At 32.3% G+C, this 15,393-nt stretch overlaps 3 protein-coding genes across 5 annotated transcripts; 2 read left to right on the top strand and 1 right to left on the bottom strand.

The window, feature by feature from the left end:
- Positions 1–1,534: 1,534 nt before the first annotated feature.
- LOC110618801 lies at positions 1,535–8,044 on the top strand. Its single transcript, XM_021762044.2, has 4 exons — positions 1,535–3,107; positions 4,603–5,148; positions 5,312–5,421; positions 7,902–8,044. Exons 1-4 carry the CDS (start codon positions 2,274–2,276, stop codon positions 7,921–7,923), a joined length of 1,512 nt encoding a protein of 503 aa, XP_021617736.1. The 5' UTR covers positions 1,535–2,273; the 3' UTR covers positions 7,924–8,044.
- A 603-nt stretch (positions 8,045–8,647) lies between these two features.
- LOC110618425 (thylakoid lumenal 15 kDa protein 1, chloroplastic) lies at positions 8,648–12,356 on the bottom strand. The gene is made up of 8 exons (XM_021761557.2): positions 12,179–12,356; positions 11,997–12,098; positions 11,731–11,826; positions 11,554–11,626; positions 10,242–10,303; positions 9,758–9,839; positions 9,047–9,107; positions 8,648–8,959 (listed from the first exon to the last, which is right to left on the bottom strand). The coding sequence occupies exons 1-8, from the start codon at positions 12,290–12,292 to the stop codon at positions 8,908–8,910; spliced, it is 642 nt and encodes a 213-aa protein (XP_021617249.1). The 5' UTR covers positions 12,293–12,356; the 3' UTR covers positions 8,648–8,907.
- Positions 12,357–12,818: 462 nt separating this feature from the next.
- Positions 12,819–14,863, top strand: LOC110618424 (AT-hook motif nuclear-localized protein 15). Of its 3 annotated transcripts, none has more exons than XM_021761556.2 (2): positions 12,819–13,135; positions 13,711–14,863. In XM_021761556.2, exon 2 carries the CDS (start codon positions 13,744–13,746, stop codon positions 14,647–14,649), a length of 906 nt encoding a protein of 301 aa, XP_021617248.1. In that variant the 5' UTR covers positions 12,819–13,135; positions 13,711–13,743; the 3' UTR covers positions 14,650–14,863. The 3 variants fall into 3 exon arrangements, with proteins under 3 accessions (XP_021617248.1, XP_021617246.1, XP_021617245.1); XM_021761554.2 differs by having other exon boundaries at positions 13,593–14,863; XM_021761553.2 differs by having other exon boundaries at positions 13,521–14,863.
- Positions 14,864–15,393: the final 530 nt, after the last annotated feature.

The following is a 15,393-nucleotide window of genomic DNA, read 5'->3' as shown; positions in this document are numbered from 1 at the left end:
TTTAAAATACTAAAAATAAAGTGTAAAAAATAAAAAATTATTAAAATTCGAAACCGATCAAACCGAACCGAATCGAACCGAATCAGACCGGTTCGATTCGGTTCGATTTCTGACCAAAATCGGTTCGGTTCGGTTTTTATAAACACTAAAATTTCGGTTTTCGGTTTATTCAGTTCGGTTCGGTTCAAAACTGAACCAACCGAATGCTCACCCCTAGTTAGAAGGTGTTGAGCTGTGTATATGATTTTTTTTTATTTTGTATTTGTTCTGCTGTATTTTTATTTTATGAGTTTTATTATAAATGGAAATAGAAAAACGTAATATGAGTTAGTGTTGTATTATTCTCGAGAATTATTTGGTAACTCTCAGATTCGTCCGAAGAAATTTAGAATTAAAACAGTAAATTTTTTAATATAATTCAGTAATTTACTATAATTCAGCAGAACACAAAAAAGATAGAGAAGTTAAAAGTAATTCAGATTCTCTATTTATAATTGTATATAATTTTTTTATTAATTCAAATTCTGTAGGAATATTATATTTATTTAAATATATATTACTAATATCAGATATTATATTACGATATTATATTGTTTTAATATAAAAAATACTAACCTATCATAAATCAAAATAATTAAACAAATAAGCATAAAAAAAATTATATTTTCATTTATTATTATAGAAATATTGAGGTGCACGATGACTCGAAGAATTTAGTGCATGATGACCTGCTGATGAATTTATTCGCATGCACAAAGAGAGAGTAAATTGATGAATTTAAATTGAATTTTGCTTTTTTTATTTATCCTTTACACGTCTAATAATAAAAAAATATTTATAAATAAAAAGAATTATATTTTTTTATATGAAATAAAAATTTTACAATCGATTTTACTTTGTATTTTTATTTGTGTGAATAAATTTTTGTTTATTTTTTATTTTATTAAATTTCATAGAAATATGGCAGGAACGGTGATAATAAGCACCGGAAATAATCACCGGAACTTCGCTTAGCTTTTTTAATTATAATATATTGAAAATACTAATAAATACAATCAGCTGCAAGGTGCTTATTTGAGTTTGCATGGCTGTGTTTTTGCGTTCAGTTCTTAGGCAGCTTATCTCTCGGCCATTCTTCGGGTTGATTACTTCGTTGTGGGTGGCCGAATGGCTTTAGAGTCGATGGTCTTTCTTTATGATGTTGTCGATTGTTCATTGGTTGCGTTAGTGCGATGAATGGTGGCTTTGGTAAATGGCTTGATTCTGGAGAATTTTATTGGTCCTCTAGGTGCAATCCATCTAGGTTGCTTTTTCAGACCAATTGAGCTTTTGGGTTGGATCTTTCTAAATTAGCATGGTGTATTTTTTGTACTGGACTTAGGTTTTTTATCTTCAATTATTTCGATGTAGCCTAATGTACTTTTTAAATGCAATTTGCTATTACATTGGTAAAAAAAATTAATTTCAAATAAATTCTAATAATTAAATTCTATATAAGTTTGTGAGCTGAAATTTAACTATATAATTTCCACCTTTTCTTTTTTCCTTCACAATAATTCTCGCTTCCCTTCGTCTCAACATTGTTTTGTACGTACCACCCTCTCTCTCTCTCTTTGTTTCCACCGAAAAAAGCTGAGAGCAACCCCCAAACTAGGGACATGTTCAAAAGAGCTCTCCTTCTTCACATACAGGAGAGATTCGACGCCACAAAAATTTGCATACCACCCAAAATTGTCAGATAGGCCGGTGTGGAGGGTTTTCAATAAAAACATGTCTTGTTAGAGCGGGGAGCTTCATCAATTCATATTCATCATGGAATTCTCCAATTTTATGGGTTGATCATTGTACGAAATTCAGAAAATCTTCCCATCTTTCTGCTCCTCAGAGTTTGTACTCGGATGAAAAGATTTTCTGCAGTCATCGGTACTTTCTAAAATAATTATTTTCCCTTTTCGTTGATAACATCATCGACGAAGCTTTGAGGTTCATCTTAGGACGTAAACGAACGCTTTTTCCTGCGACCATTGGTAATTTATTAGGGGTTTCTTGTTCCCATTTCGTTTATGGTTTTCTTAGGCTTTAGAGGAAGCTTAGGAGCCCAGAATCCTGGCGACCATTGGTAATTTATTGAAGAGTTTTTCTGGCCGTCAGAGGCACACTCATGAATTAGAATCTTTCTGATGCTCGGAAATATATTTTTCTGATCAGGTGTTGTTATATTAATTAAGAACTCCATAGCTAGGGAGCTCATAAATTTTCATCAGAAGAGGGAAATGAGTCAGGTTCGTTTGCCAGCGAGTCACGATCCGGTCAAAACGCTAAAATTTATCTCTATTCTCGATAAACCGTGCGAGATTTTCTCGAGAATTTGCATGATCTCCTTTCTCGTCACCTCAATCTCGCTCGTCCTCTACACGGCCTTCTCCCCCCTAACCCCCTCGCTTCGTTTCCCCGCGCCAAAACGTAGAGCACCAGAACCCGAAACCAAGCTCAATCTCGAATCCGGACCCACTAACATCTCCCACATCCTCTTCGGCATTGGCGGATCAGCCGAGACATGGAAAGATCGCTGCCACTACAACTCTCTCTGGTGGGACGCAAATAAAACCCGAGGTTTCGTCTGGCTCGACGAAATTCCCGGGGACAACTATAACGACTCGGATATATCGGTGATACCGTATCGGATTTCGTCTCCGGGATGGACTCAGTTCAGATTCTCGAGCTCGAGATCGGCGGTGAGGATCGCGAGGATTATAAGCGATAGCTTTAAATTGAATGTGCCCGACGTGAGGTGGTTCGTGATGGGAGACGATGATACGGTGTATTTCACAGAGAACTTAGTTTCGGTGTTAGCGAAACATGATCACAATGAGATGTGGTACATTGGAGGGAATTCTGAAAGCGTGGAGCAAGATGAGATGCACTCGTATGATATGGCTTTTGGCGGTGGAGGATTCGCGATAAGCTATGCATTGGCTGAGAAATTGGTCAACATATTGGACGGTTGTCTTGATCGGTACTTTTATTTCTACGGCTCTGATCAAAGGATCTGGGCGTGTATCAGTGAAATCGGTGTGCCGCTTACAAGAGAACAAGGTTTCCACCAGGTACGTTTGTTTCGGTGTTTTTTTTTTTTTTTGAATAAATTTGTTTGTTTCGGTGTTTTGCTTAGGGTAGTTAGTGGTTTTTTTACACGTGGCAGATTCATTGTTCGTTTAGGTTGAGGTGTTAAGTCCAAAGATTTCTACCTCTCATCTCAACTGTGTTTGACGGTTCTATGGGTCTTTGCCACGTGTACATTAATCATATAAATTTTAGGAATGTTTTTAATAAATTAATTAATTAACATACGAGAATAATTAAATCCATTTAAAAATCATTAGCTGACACTAATTAATTAATTAATATAAGGTAACCAGATGCTGCTTACCGTCACTATGTACTTGGAAAACCAGAACTGTTAGGCATGTGGCAACAAGGCATTGGACCAAAATCTTTATGAAATTTTTAGAAAATAATGATTCAGGTCCTTTTGGGACATGGAGACCTATCCTGTGTCTGCTTCTTCTTCTTCTTTTTTTTTTTTTTTCTCTCTTTTTTCCCCTTTTTTTTCTTATCATCCCAATAAACATAATGCTGGTTCTTGTTTTTACCATTAATTCATTCGAAATAGTTTTATTTAATTTCGTTTTTATTAGCACTGCTTTTTATTTATTTGCACAAATACCCACTTCAAACTGTACATTGCATTTTTCAAGAATGCTGATTACTTTTGCTAGAGAGGTTTCTGTTCTGCCATTTACCAGAAAAATATTTGGAGGAGCAATGCAAGTGGCACTCTGAACAGTGTGTCTCTTTGTCTACTCATCCGTAGAAGAGGACCATATGGCTAATCTCGTGAAAAGGGAAGATAATGTACCAACACAAACATTTAAATTTTGCGACAATGTGTGCTGCCCTTAGCCCTTTTTCCTATTACTGTTTTGCCCACATACTTTTAATAAAAGCAGGTTCCCATACTGTTAGTGTGGACAGCTAAAGTAAAGTTTCTTTGGGTGCTTCACCCACCCAGATATATTCTTGGGGGAGGTTAAAAAAATACGAGCATTAACTTTTCAATCATTAATTATCCCTGAAATTATGTAAAAACTTTTTTTTATTTTATTGATTACATACATTTTCATATATAAGCACGTAGTTTTCTTAGACTCTGTCCTATATTTTTTTGCATCTGTGGTAGCTACGTGGAATTGGGATTCTTTACTTTTTGATTTACCATAAGGAAAAGAGTAAAAAGAATTAGTAGGCAGTGATTAGAGTATGACAAAAAGTATTTCTTTCCAAGATCTCAACACATGATTGTGTCCTGATGTGGACACATGGGCTTTATTGCCCTTCCACAATGTGGGTCTATTTTCTTCTGTTAATTTCTGAAACAGCTGTAGTTTGATGTCGTTTCAATGATTCGTTACATCATAAATCAATGAGTATCAAAGAAGATGTAAGAGATTCATAACTAGTTAAAAAGGTTATCTTTTGGAAGTCAAGGAATCTTAATTTTGTGATTGTATATTGGACTGATTGATGTTTTAAATCCTGCAGTTTGATATTAAAGGGAATGCATATGGTCTTCTGGCAGCACACCCATTAGCTCCATTAGTGTCCCTCCATCACCTTGATTATGTGGATTCACTGTTCCCATACAAGACCCAAGCCGACTCCCTCTGGACTCTTGGTCTTGCATACCGGCTAGACCCACCCCGAATCCTTCAACAAAGCTTCTGCTATGACTACAAGCGCAAATGGTCAATATCAGTGGCATGGGGCTACTCTGTTCAGCTCTACCCCTTCTTATTGCCAGCCAATAACCTGCAAACGCCATTGCAGACATTCAAAACATGGAGGACTGAGAGTGATGGACCATTCACATTCAATACCCAACCCCTTAAGTCCAACCCATGTGAGCATCCTGTTCTTTTCATGCTGAATCAGGCCAAGAAAGTGGGCGAGACTGGGTCCCTCACTAGTTACGAGAGGCTTGAGCCCAGGCCAGAGAAGATGTGTAACAGAACAGACTATGAAGAAGCAAGATCATTGCAGAGAGTCATTGTATCAGCGCTGAAATTAGACCCAGAATACTGGACTAAGGTCAGTCTCTATATTTCTGTATCTCAATTTGGGTCGATGCATGTGCATGCATGTTCACAAGTGTTCATGCTGATACACACATTAGCATTATGGTTGATGTTGATCATAGAGCTGCATGAGCATCCCTTATATCATTTTTTTTTTCTGTGGGACGTGATTATAGGATCAGGCAAGGCGAAGACAGTGTTGTGAGCTTGGAGAAAGCCTGAGGGAGAGCACTATGCATATTAGAATTAGAAAATGCAGGCCTTGGGAAACTATTACTACTGAAAGGTAGATGATCGGCTCTTTAATATTTATAGTTAATGTAAATAGCCAATTTTTACAATAATGACGTAGGAAAAATATGAAAGTGAGAACATAATGCCTTTTCCTTTTCTTAGGAAACTGCGTATTTTTATACAGTATCATATTCCTATCATGTGCTTTGTGAAATTAGTGCATCCTATAACTCCCTCTCGTTTATTTCCTTATGATTTGTGATACAAAAAAGATATAGAAAGATCGAGAAAGGAAGATAAACTCATAAGTTATATTAATTTTGCGACAAAATTTATAATGAACATTGTTGAAAATACATCAATTTTTTTATGTATTCGTAGATGATTGCGATGAATATGGGCTGTTACTATACTTAGTAATTAATTTCTGAAAAAATTATAATGGAAATCACAGAATGATGACGGATAATAATTTGTTGATAAATTTTCTGATATTAATCCATTGTTAATGTTTCCAACAAAACTGGAAATTCATCGAAAAAATTAATAGATTATGATTTATTAAAAATTCGTTGCTGAAACTATTAGTGTCGGATTTTTTTTTTTTTAGTCCTATCAATATAAGAAAATAGGATCAATGGACTTTAGTTTGGAGATGTAAAATTTGAATCTGGATCGAAACTAATCAAGCTGAACTGAGAGAGGTGAAAAGAATGACATTTAATTGATTTGTAATCATAAAACTTAGTTGAACTAATTAGCACTTTTGGTTGTGGCAGAATTTTTTGAAGTGGGCCACGTTGAGTGTATATAATTCTTGATTGTATTGAATTAAATAAAAGATATTTGATCATTTTAAATTAAATTTATTTATATTATTTTAATTTTTTATTAATAATCAAACTGAAGAGTTAAAATTATTTTTATACATAATTTTATATAATATATCTACATCTAGATATAAAAATACAAATATTATATAATGGAAATATAAATTCAAATAAAAGTAATTATCCTAACACATGATAGGAATATGATACTGTATAAAAATAATTATTTTTGATATTTAATCCACTATACTTAGTCCGGTAATAAGTGTATCTGAAATGTAGTAAGTGTATCTGAATACATTTGAGAAATTTCAGATTTTAATTCTATAATAAAAGTACATATTTTATTTTAATATGTATAATATTTATAAAATTTATAACTTTTTTTTCTTTTATTTTTCCTCTCCTTATATTTAATTTATTTATATATCCATGTTCCCTTATTCATATTTTATATTTTATATTTATATTTCATTCTTATATTATATTTTCATTTAACTTACGTTGAATTCACGTGTTTATATTTTAGTACTTTTTATGATTAATTTTTATTATTGTCTTTTAACCAATAAAAGGTTCCTATTTTATTTTAATATTTTAATAATAAATAAATTAAAAAAATTATAATCAACATTATTAATTAATCAATATTACATATATTTTATCTCTCGTATGAATAATAATAAATATATGAAAATTTTTTAAATGCATAATTAATTTTATATATTTATATTATATGCTATAAATTTATAATTTTTTATATACTTTAAATTTTTTCTATATAAAATAATAATTAATATATATATTAAATGTAATTTATTATTTTTATTATCACTGTTAATATATGATTTTTAATTTTTTATTATTTTTTAATGTAATATATTATTGATATGGTAATAAAAATTTTATTGCATTACATTATTAGAAACATTATTGTATTTTTATATTTTAATTATAAATATAATATTAAAAATATATTTGCATTTAACTTACGTTGAATTCACGTGTTTATATTTTAGTACCTTATAGGATTAATTTTCATTATTGTCTTTAAGCAATAAAAGGTACCTATTTTATTTTAATATTTTAGTAATAAATAAATTTAAAAAATATATAATCAATATTATTAATTAATTGATATTATATATATTTTATTTTTTATTAAATAATAATAAATATATGAGAGTTTGCTAAATTCACAATTAATTTTCATTATTAATTATTATCAATATATATATATATATATATATATATATATATCTAATATAATTTAATTAACAAATATTATGCATTTTTATTCTTCTAATATAAATAATTATATAAAATAAATATATATAATCGATTAAAATTATTATAAAAAAATATTAATTATGATAAAGTATAAAATAATACAATTAAAGAATTAATAAAACTAATTACATAATATTATCAAATTAAAATTTTATTTAATTTATACAAAAGATAAATAAACATAAATAATTAAAATATAATAAAAACTAAGATTTATAATACTCTAAATTTAAATTATTATATTTTATTATATTAGTGATTGTGATAATTTTAATCTCTATCAAAATGTAACATTTATATATTCATTCTACATGAAGCCTACCAGCATAATCTCCTTGATGTTAACTTTATCTTTTTTATTTTTAATTGTATCGTATTTTGAAAATACTTTTATTGTTCTTTCTGTATTTAGGGTGGAATGCTCAGCTGCATAACTCTTGCCAGCCAACTCAATCATTTTGGATGAGAATTATTTAAATATTGAGATTTTTTTTATTCAAGTGATTCTTCTCCTCCACCGCTAACCGCCACTGCTATCCATCATTATTTTTCTCTTAGTAAATTTTATTTTTCTAAAAATATAATTTTTTAAATGAAATATGTTATTGATATTAATAATATAGAATAATAAGTACTAAAATTTTTAATTTCCTTTAATATAATTAAATTTGTTGATACATAATTTTGTATTGATTAATATTTGAAAGTTTTAAATTTTTTATTTTAATATCGTACATATTAATTGAATTTCTAATTCTGCTTCAAACTATTTTTTTATTTTGATCGTAATTGTTTACATATTTAATTAATAATTTTTTTTATATTATTTTAAATTTCAATGAATAAAATAAAATGTTATGATATATTTTCTATAGTCAATAATTTCGAATTTAAAATCTAAATATAAAAGAGATCTACATATAAAAGAGAAAATAATATTTTACTCATCTTGATAAGTGGGTGAATTTATATAAAAAAATATATTATTTTATAAAATAACTTTATACTATTTTATATAATAAATATTTAAAATATTTAAAATATTTTGATACCTTGCGGACAAATAACTAGTTTATATTTAATTTCTGCTAGAGTGAATTGAACATTTAGCCAAAAAAAGTGTAGTAACCTACAAAATTCATCATTAAAATTTCTGAGTAACAGAAAGAAATATAGATTATGGATTGAACATGACACAGAAAGGTGACAAAAATATCATCTCATTTACAAGAGAATTTTTTAAAAATAAATTAATAGAATTGAATTTTCATAAATTCTCAGAGGATTAATTCGTTGCATTACTACTGGTCATTATAATATATATTTACTTGCAACACACAAACTTTTACAAACCTTAGCTCTCCTGAAAATTGCAGCTGTTGTAAATGATGCCTCTTCCCTATACTTGAAAAAACAACTTAGCTGCAAAGCAATGTATCACGAGTTGCATTTCCAGTTGTTGGATTCACTCTGGAGAAGAAATTCGTTATTTTCTGTGGATTTATTCATATAAATACACAATTCTGTTAAAACAAATAACTACATATGCATACATACCCATCTGCAACTTTGCACAGGTATTCCCTTTGATCATCTCGCAAGGGCACATCTGTGAAATCTGAACACATAAAAATGTCAATAAACTATTGAAGGCTTGAATCAATTTGGGATTACTCCAAAAACCATGATCAGTTCCTTCGAGTAATTCGTTTGATTAATTTTCACCCTCACCACGTTGCTACCAAAATCTCAAGGAAAGTGTACGTACCATGCAGCGTAGGTGACAAGTCTGAAGCTATGTTTGATACACCATAATGCAACATAACGAAATCAAAATATCCATAGAGACTTAATAGATAATTTGATTGCATTACATTGCCTTAGGGCACACCAAACATAAGATAAGAGAGTCTCTATATGTCATATTTGTAACACGGATAGTAACATTTCTGGGTTCATTGAGATGCAAATGGAAGTTCAACTCTTCCTTTCATGTGCAATCTCTAACATGATGCTTTAGCTCCTAGCATGTGATAGAAAGAATTGTACAAATGCATAACGTTTGTAGCTGACCTAGTTTCTATCGGTTGGCTAGCAGATTCAATATTTCCAAACAAAAAAAAAAACTCAAATTATCTGAAGGACAAGCTAAGTCATGCTCCATATTTAATATTTTGCATCAAGAAGAAACATAAAATTGGCTTTTGAAGTTAGGAGCTACATGAAAAATTCTTGGTATTTTAACCAAAAATTAGTTTTTCAGCATACCTGCTCCAGTTATGTTCGAACCCCTAAAAGATGTATTTCCAGTAGCAAGTGCACCTTCTAAGTTTGCATTGCTCAAATTTGCCTGCAGAAAGAAGTAAAGTCATGCATTAGGACATCACTTGCAATTTGTATCATGAGATACCAGTTTTAGAAAGTTCAAACTACAAGAGATGCCAATTGGCTAAGCTTCACCAAAACAATTTTGATGCAATAAATCTGCAGATTAGCACTATCTAATAATTACATGTGCATGCAAATTGCAATACATGGTGCAGTCGAGTTTGATGGCGATACGTAGAGAAGTGCTAGATCATTGACATTTCAAAATTCAATCTCTAAACAATATTTAAGTGGAATGCTAATCTAGAAAATAGCCATTTTTACTCTTTACTTCATTCATTATGTACATTTAAATGAACTGCATTCAATCGTGTTGTTGGGATTTAGAAACCTAGCTATTTGAGAAGCTGCGTAAAAATATCACCTTTGTCACATTTGCCAATGAAAAATCAGCACCTCTAAGGTCAGCATCAGAAAGATCAGCGCCTGTATTACGAACCCAGATAAACAAAAAGGGAAGGAGAAGAAAGACATTGAGGGACTGGTCTACCAAGACACTTGATAAATTTAACAAGTTGTGATCAACAAGCTTAGAAAAATGAAACATTGTCTAACCACATTGTGCAACATTTTGTTTCAGACATATGATGCTAGCGTTAAACTTCAAAGAAAAAAAGGTTTCTGTTCTCTGTTTCCCCATGAAATTGGGTTTTGCACAACTACATATTAAAGCGAATTAGTATCAATTGGATTCCACTAAAATTTTAGAAAACAAGGGATATAAACAATTGAGATGCAGATTGCAGGACTCTACTCCAGCATAGCATCAACATTCAAAGGGTGAAAACATGACCATCTGTCTAATTGAGTTACCATCCTAAAGTCCCATTTTTATCAAAACCTGTGGCTCACAAATCAATGGTGACCAACTCTAGCCGCTCCACAACAGATATAATCTGTTACCATACATAGTAGTTACTTGTCATCGATCCTATATATGTAAACTATATATAATGTAAGTCGTTATTCTATTGCAATGCAATGCAATGAAGAACTTCTACTGATTCTTCAGTTCAACAATGCCCATATATAAAAAGAACCCACTTGGATTACATATATAAAAATAAAAGCATGACATTGGGTGACGATACAAATGTACATTATACATGTCTCAATGAATTTGGGTGCGAACTTCAGTTCCAAAAAGGAAGCTTCAAGAACTTTTTGCTGAATAACTGGGTTTTTGCTGAATTAATAGCAGGCACCAATTAATAGCAGTCAAGTGAAAGGAAACCCATAAACAAAATCCAGCTCTTTTTGCTGAATAACTGGGTTTTTTCCTAGAAGAAAACATGGGGAAAAACTTCATTACTTGACTACTAAAACAATTTATTAGTAAAAATTGCCATATGTCACGTGTAGCAATTTTCTTTTTATCAAAACAAATTCATTTGGTAACCTGCAAATCCACTTGTTTTCATCAGCATTTTCACCCCCCCCCCCAAAAAAAAAAAAAAAAAAAAACTCAAAACACTTTTTTCCCCAAATCCAGCCACCACCCTATCTTGAACTTGCCAAACCAGCTTCATTAGAGCTCATAGCTTCATTAATGTTAATTGGGAAGTTAAATAACTTCTATATTGCTACAGCAAACCCTCCAATTTCAGAGTGATGCATAAAGGTTCTCATAAAAATCAGACACCCTTAAAAAACAAGGACTCGGCAAGGGTAAAAACCTGTTAAATCAGCATCAAAGAAACTAGCTCCCAACAACTTTGCTCCTTTGAAATTGGCTTGTCGTAATATGGACTGAAAATGAAGCCATGGCATAAAAAGTAGGGAATGAAAATTTTATTAAACATCAAACACAAAGTCATGAGAGAAATAAAACCCATATCCCAATCAAATCATACCGTCTTAAAATCTTGTTTAATTAAATTCTTTCCACTAAAATCCCTGCCTGTGAGATCTTGGCCCCTCGTCACTTCAGCACCATAAGGGCCTCCACCCTTCCCAGAAACCCAAATTGCCAAACAAATCAGTTAAACTCATTAATAAAAAAGAGCATAAAGAATTCAAAATTCTCTCATTTTCAACAGTTTATAATCAGCAAAACAGAGGACGATTACACAGAACGAATTAACAATTAAGGAAATCAATCAAACAATTTCAATTCTACCTTAAATGCGAGTGCGGGATCAATAAAGAAGAGAGAAGCAGAAAGGGCAGCAAGCAAGCTTGTTTTAGCCAAATCTTCTAGCAGATGCTTGCTAACAGCAACCTGTTAAACAGATGGGAATGATATGTGAGCGAATTTGGATAAGAAAGGAAAAAAAACAGAGCATTGATGGGTTGCATTACTTGGGATTTGAGAGAAGAGCGGGAAAGAGAAAGGAAGAGAGGTTTAGTGGAGGAGAAGGAGAGAGGGGGTTTTGGTGGGATTTTGGTGCAGAGTGAGACGTTGAGAAGAGCCATTGCAACAGAGCAAGCTCCTCCGTTAGGACTGATGTGGAAGTTAATGGATAACGAGATAAATCTAATAGGAATATAGGACATGAGGATTTTTTTATATTTTACTTAATTTAAAATAAAATAAAATAAATTTTATTATATTTTGTTTAATAAATTTACATAAAATAATATTTATTTTCTAAAGTAATTATTTTATGAATAATATATTAAAAAATAAGTTAAGTTTTACAAAAGACTTTGTATTCTTATTTATAAATTTATATAAATTTTTTATTAATCAATTATTTTACAAAAATATATTAAATTAAAATTTTAAATTTTACTTATGCTCCACTAAATTAAAAATTAAATAAATAAAAATAAAGTATTTTTAATATATAATTAATTAATTGATTCAAAAAAAATATATAATAAATTAGAATTAAATGATTATTTATATAAATTTAATTAATATTTTTTTAAATAAATAAATAAATTACAGCTCCATAGCCCCACTGCTAACAAAAAAGGCAGTAAGCTCAAGTCTATGTATCCGGAAATAATTACTCAAGAGGCTCATTCTACTGAGAGGTTGAAACTTGAAACTTATAGAGAACAAAAGCATTGCACCATAGTAGACCACCTAAAACCACCCTTTGCGCAGCCGCTTTCATATGCATAACACGAATCCTTATCGTACGCTAGCTGTTCTTTAACGTACGCCCACAACTGGCAAAGGTTGCCAACTGAAAATCCGGAGGACCCCTGTCTGGAACAGAAGCTATTTTGCCTTGCCGTAATCAGCCGATTCTATTCAGAGCTTTTCTTCTTTGACCAAAAGCTTGCACTATGGCATTCGTGTAGCAGGTGAGTTTCGTAGCCGTCATCTTTAATTTCCATGTCCTTTAATCGGGAGTTATCAGAATTTCGCATATATTTCGGTTTGATTTGAAGTTGATTGGGCTTAGATCTATATGAGTTAATGGGTTGATGAGGGAATTGTGTGTTTGTTGTTAAGTTGTTGGATCTGATTGATTTTTTTTTTTCTGAATTTGCAAGCTGACGTTCATGGTTTTGATTTTCATGCAAAACAAAAGAAACCCATATGTCTAATGTCTGATTCATGCAAGATATGGATAGCTAGTAGCTAGCTGGGATTGGTTGATTATTTTGGGTATGGAAGAAAGATAAGGTTTTGAATTTCTACATATCTATATTTAGATTTGGGTTCTTTGATTTCTTCAACCTGCAGCTATACAAACAAACAAAGATTGATAATATAAGCGATACACTCGTCCTTCTTCCACTGTTGTGTTCTTGTCAGTTTCTGATTCAGCAAGGTACAGATGGAGTGAGACGGAGAACAACAAATAGTGACGATACAAAGAAGACTTTAATTCCATTGTTCTTGAGTTCTTGAATTTTCTCCTTTTCTTTTTAAGGGCCGTCCTGGGTTCTTTTGTTAAGAATCAAACATGGCGAATCGCTGGTGGACTGGAAATTTTGCCATGAGAGATGTCGACGCAATATCCCCAGCTCCATCTCTTCACCTGAGAAACCTAGAGGAAGACGGTGCTGGGACCGCCTCCACCGCTACCTCCACCCGGACTCGGAACCAAGACAAGGAAGAACAGGAAGACAGCAAAGACTACAACCACCAAGAATCTGAAGACCTTAATGCAGCTATTGGTCCCATTGAACCAGGTAACGGAAGCTCCTCTCGCAGGCCAAGAGGCCGGCCACCGGGTTCCAAAAACAGACCAAAACCGCCTGTAGTCATCACCAAAGAAAGTTCTAGTTGTCTTTGCAGCCATGTCCTGGAAATCGGCTCTGGTAGTGACATCACAGAAAGCATCGCCACTTTTGCACAACGCCGCCACCGTGGAGTTTCGATACTAAGCGGAAGTGGCATAGTGACTAATGTCACTCTTGGGCAACCTGCAGTACCTAGTGGAGTAATCAATCTGCATGGAAGATTCGAGATTTTATCGTTATCAGGTTCATTTCTTCCTGCTCCTTCACCTCCAGGAGCAACGAGGCTGACTGTGTATTTGGCTGGAGAGCAAGGGCAGGTGGTTGGAGGAACGGTGGCGGGGGCGCTGGTGGCAGCAGGACCGGTGATGGTGATTGCGGCAACATTTAGTAATGCTACTTTTGAGAGATTACCGCTGGAGGAACAAGAGCATGAAGGATCACAATTGCAGCAGCAAGTGAATTCAGGGACTAATAATAATAGCAATACTACTGCAGATGGGAGTGGCGAATCTTCTCAGCCAGCTGCAGGCGAGCATGATTCAATGGCTGTCTACAATTTGCCTCCTAATTTGATGCTAAATGGGCAAATACCACATGACGTTTTTTGGAGTCCACCTCCATCCTAGTGCGAGAGAGAGATAACTGCTGGAAATTTCATGCAAGCATAGCAAGGAAGAGATGGGATTTTTGGTTTAGTTTTTTTGCTGGGAGAGTAATTAGCAACTTTTATTTAATACTTAGGTTTAACATATGCTAAAACTTGTGGACGCACCTGTTATTTTCTCTCCAATCTACCTGTTATTTTCCAATAATAATGTTATTATTTAACTTTCATTTTCATTTCTCTGGATTATCTGTATGCTAGCAGACTGTGAATTGTTCAAAAAGGTCTTTATTCATTGGTGTAAATTATGTTTGGTTGTATTTATCAGTTAGGTAAGTCACCGATATAATGAAGACTTAGTCATATTTTTCTCCAATTTACTCTAATTTTGGTCAAAAAGTAGTTGATGTAATCACAATGACAATATTTTCAAGATAGTAGATAGGCATTCAACAAACATGCACAATTATATATTTATTGATATTGTGTGTGCGTGCCATTTGTCTTACTATCATTACCATTCTCCGTCTGCCGGTGAAGTTGTGTGACAATTTTGACTTGACTTAAGAAAGGAATAAGCTACTTTTTAGCAACTCCCCATTTCCTTCCGTTCTCACAAATTATGAATTCACAAATATAAAGGTTACTATTTCAATGGAGAGAAGTGAAAATAGAGATAATTCGGTCTATATCATCGATAGTGATGTTATGAATGAATTATAATATTCTAAAACCTACATATAGAAATAGAGCAACCATTAACTTT

Source organism: Manihot esculenta, chromosome 7 (genome assembly GCF_001659605.2).
Source record: "Manihot esculenta cultivar AM560-2 chromosome 7, M.esculenta_v8, whole genome shotgun sequence".
In the NCBI taxonomy this organism is placed as follows: Eukaryota; Viridiplantae; Streptophyta; class Magnoliopsida; order Malpighiales; family Euphorbiaceae; genus Manihot; species Manihot esculenta.
Note: the sequence above shows the minus strand (reverse complement) of the source record. Positions and strands in the feature narration are given on the sequence as shown.

Bases quoted from the DNA above. Each gene is read 5' to 3' on its own strand.
- LOC110618801 (XM_021762044.2), top strand. From the start codon at position 2,274: ATGAGTCAGGTTCGTTTGCCAGCGAGTCACGATCCGGTCAAAACGCTA. The intron at 3,108-4,602 runs GTACGTTTGTTT...TAAATCCTGCAG, and splicing joins GAGAACAAGGTTTCCACCAG to TTTGATATTAAAGGGAATGC. The intron at 5,149-5,311 runs GTCAGTCTCTAT...ACGTGATTATAG, and splicing joins ACCCAGAATACTGGACTAAG to GATCAGGCAAGGCGAAGACA.
- LOC110618425 (XM_021761557.2), bottom strand. From the start codon at position 12,292: ATGGCTCTTCTCAACGTCTCACTCTGCACCAAAATCCCACCAAAACCC. The intron at 12,099-12,178 runs GTAATGCAACCC...TCTGTTTAACAG, and splicing joins GCTCTTCTCTCAAATCCCAA to GTTGCTGTTAGCAAGCATCT. The intron at 9,840-10,241 runs GTGATATTTTTA...TTCTTTCTGCAG, and splicing joins CATTGGCAAATGTGACAAAG to GCAAATTTGAGCAATGCAAA.
- LOC110618424 (XM_021761556.2), top strand. From the start codon at position 13,744: ATGGCGAATCGCTGGTGGACTGGAAATTTTGCCATGAGAGATGTCGAC.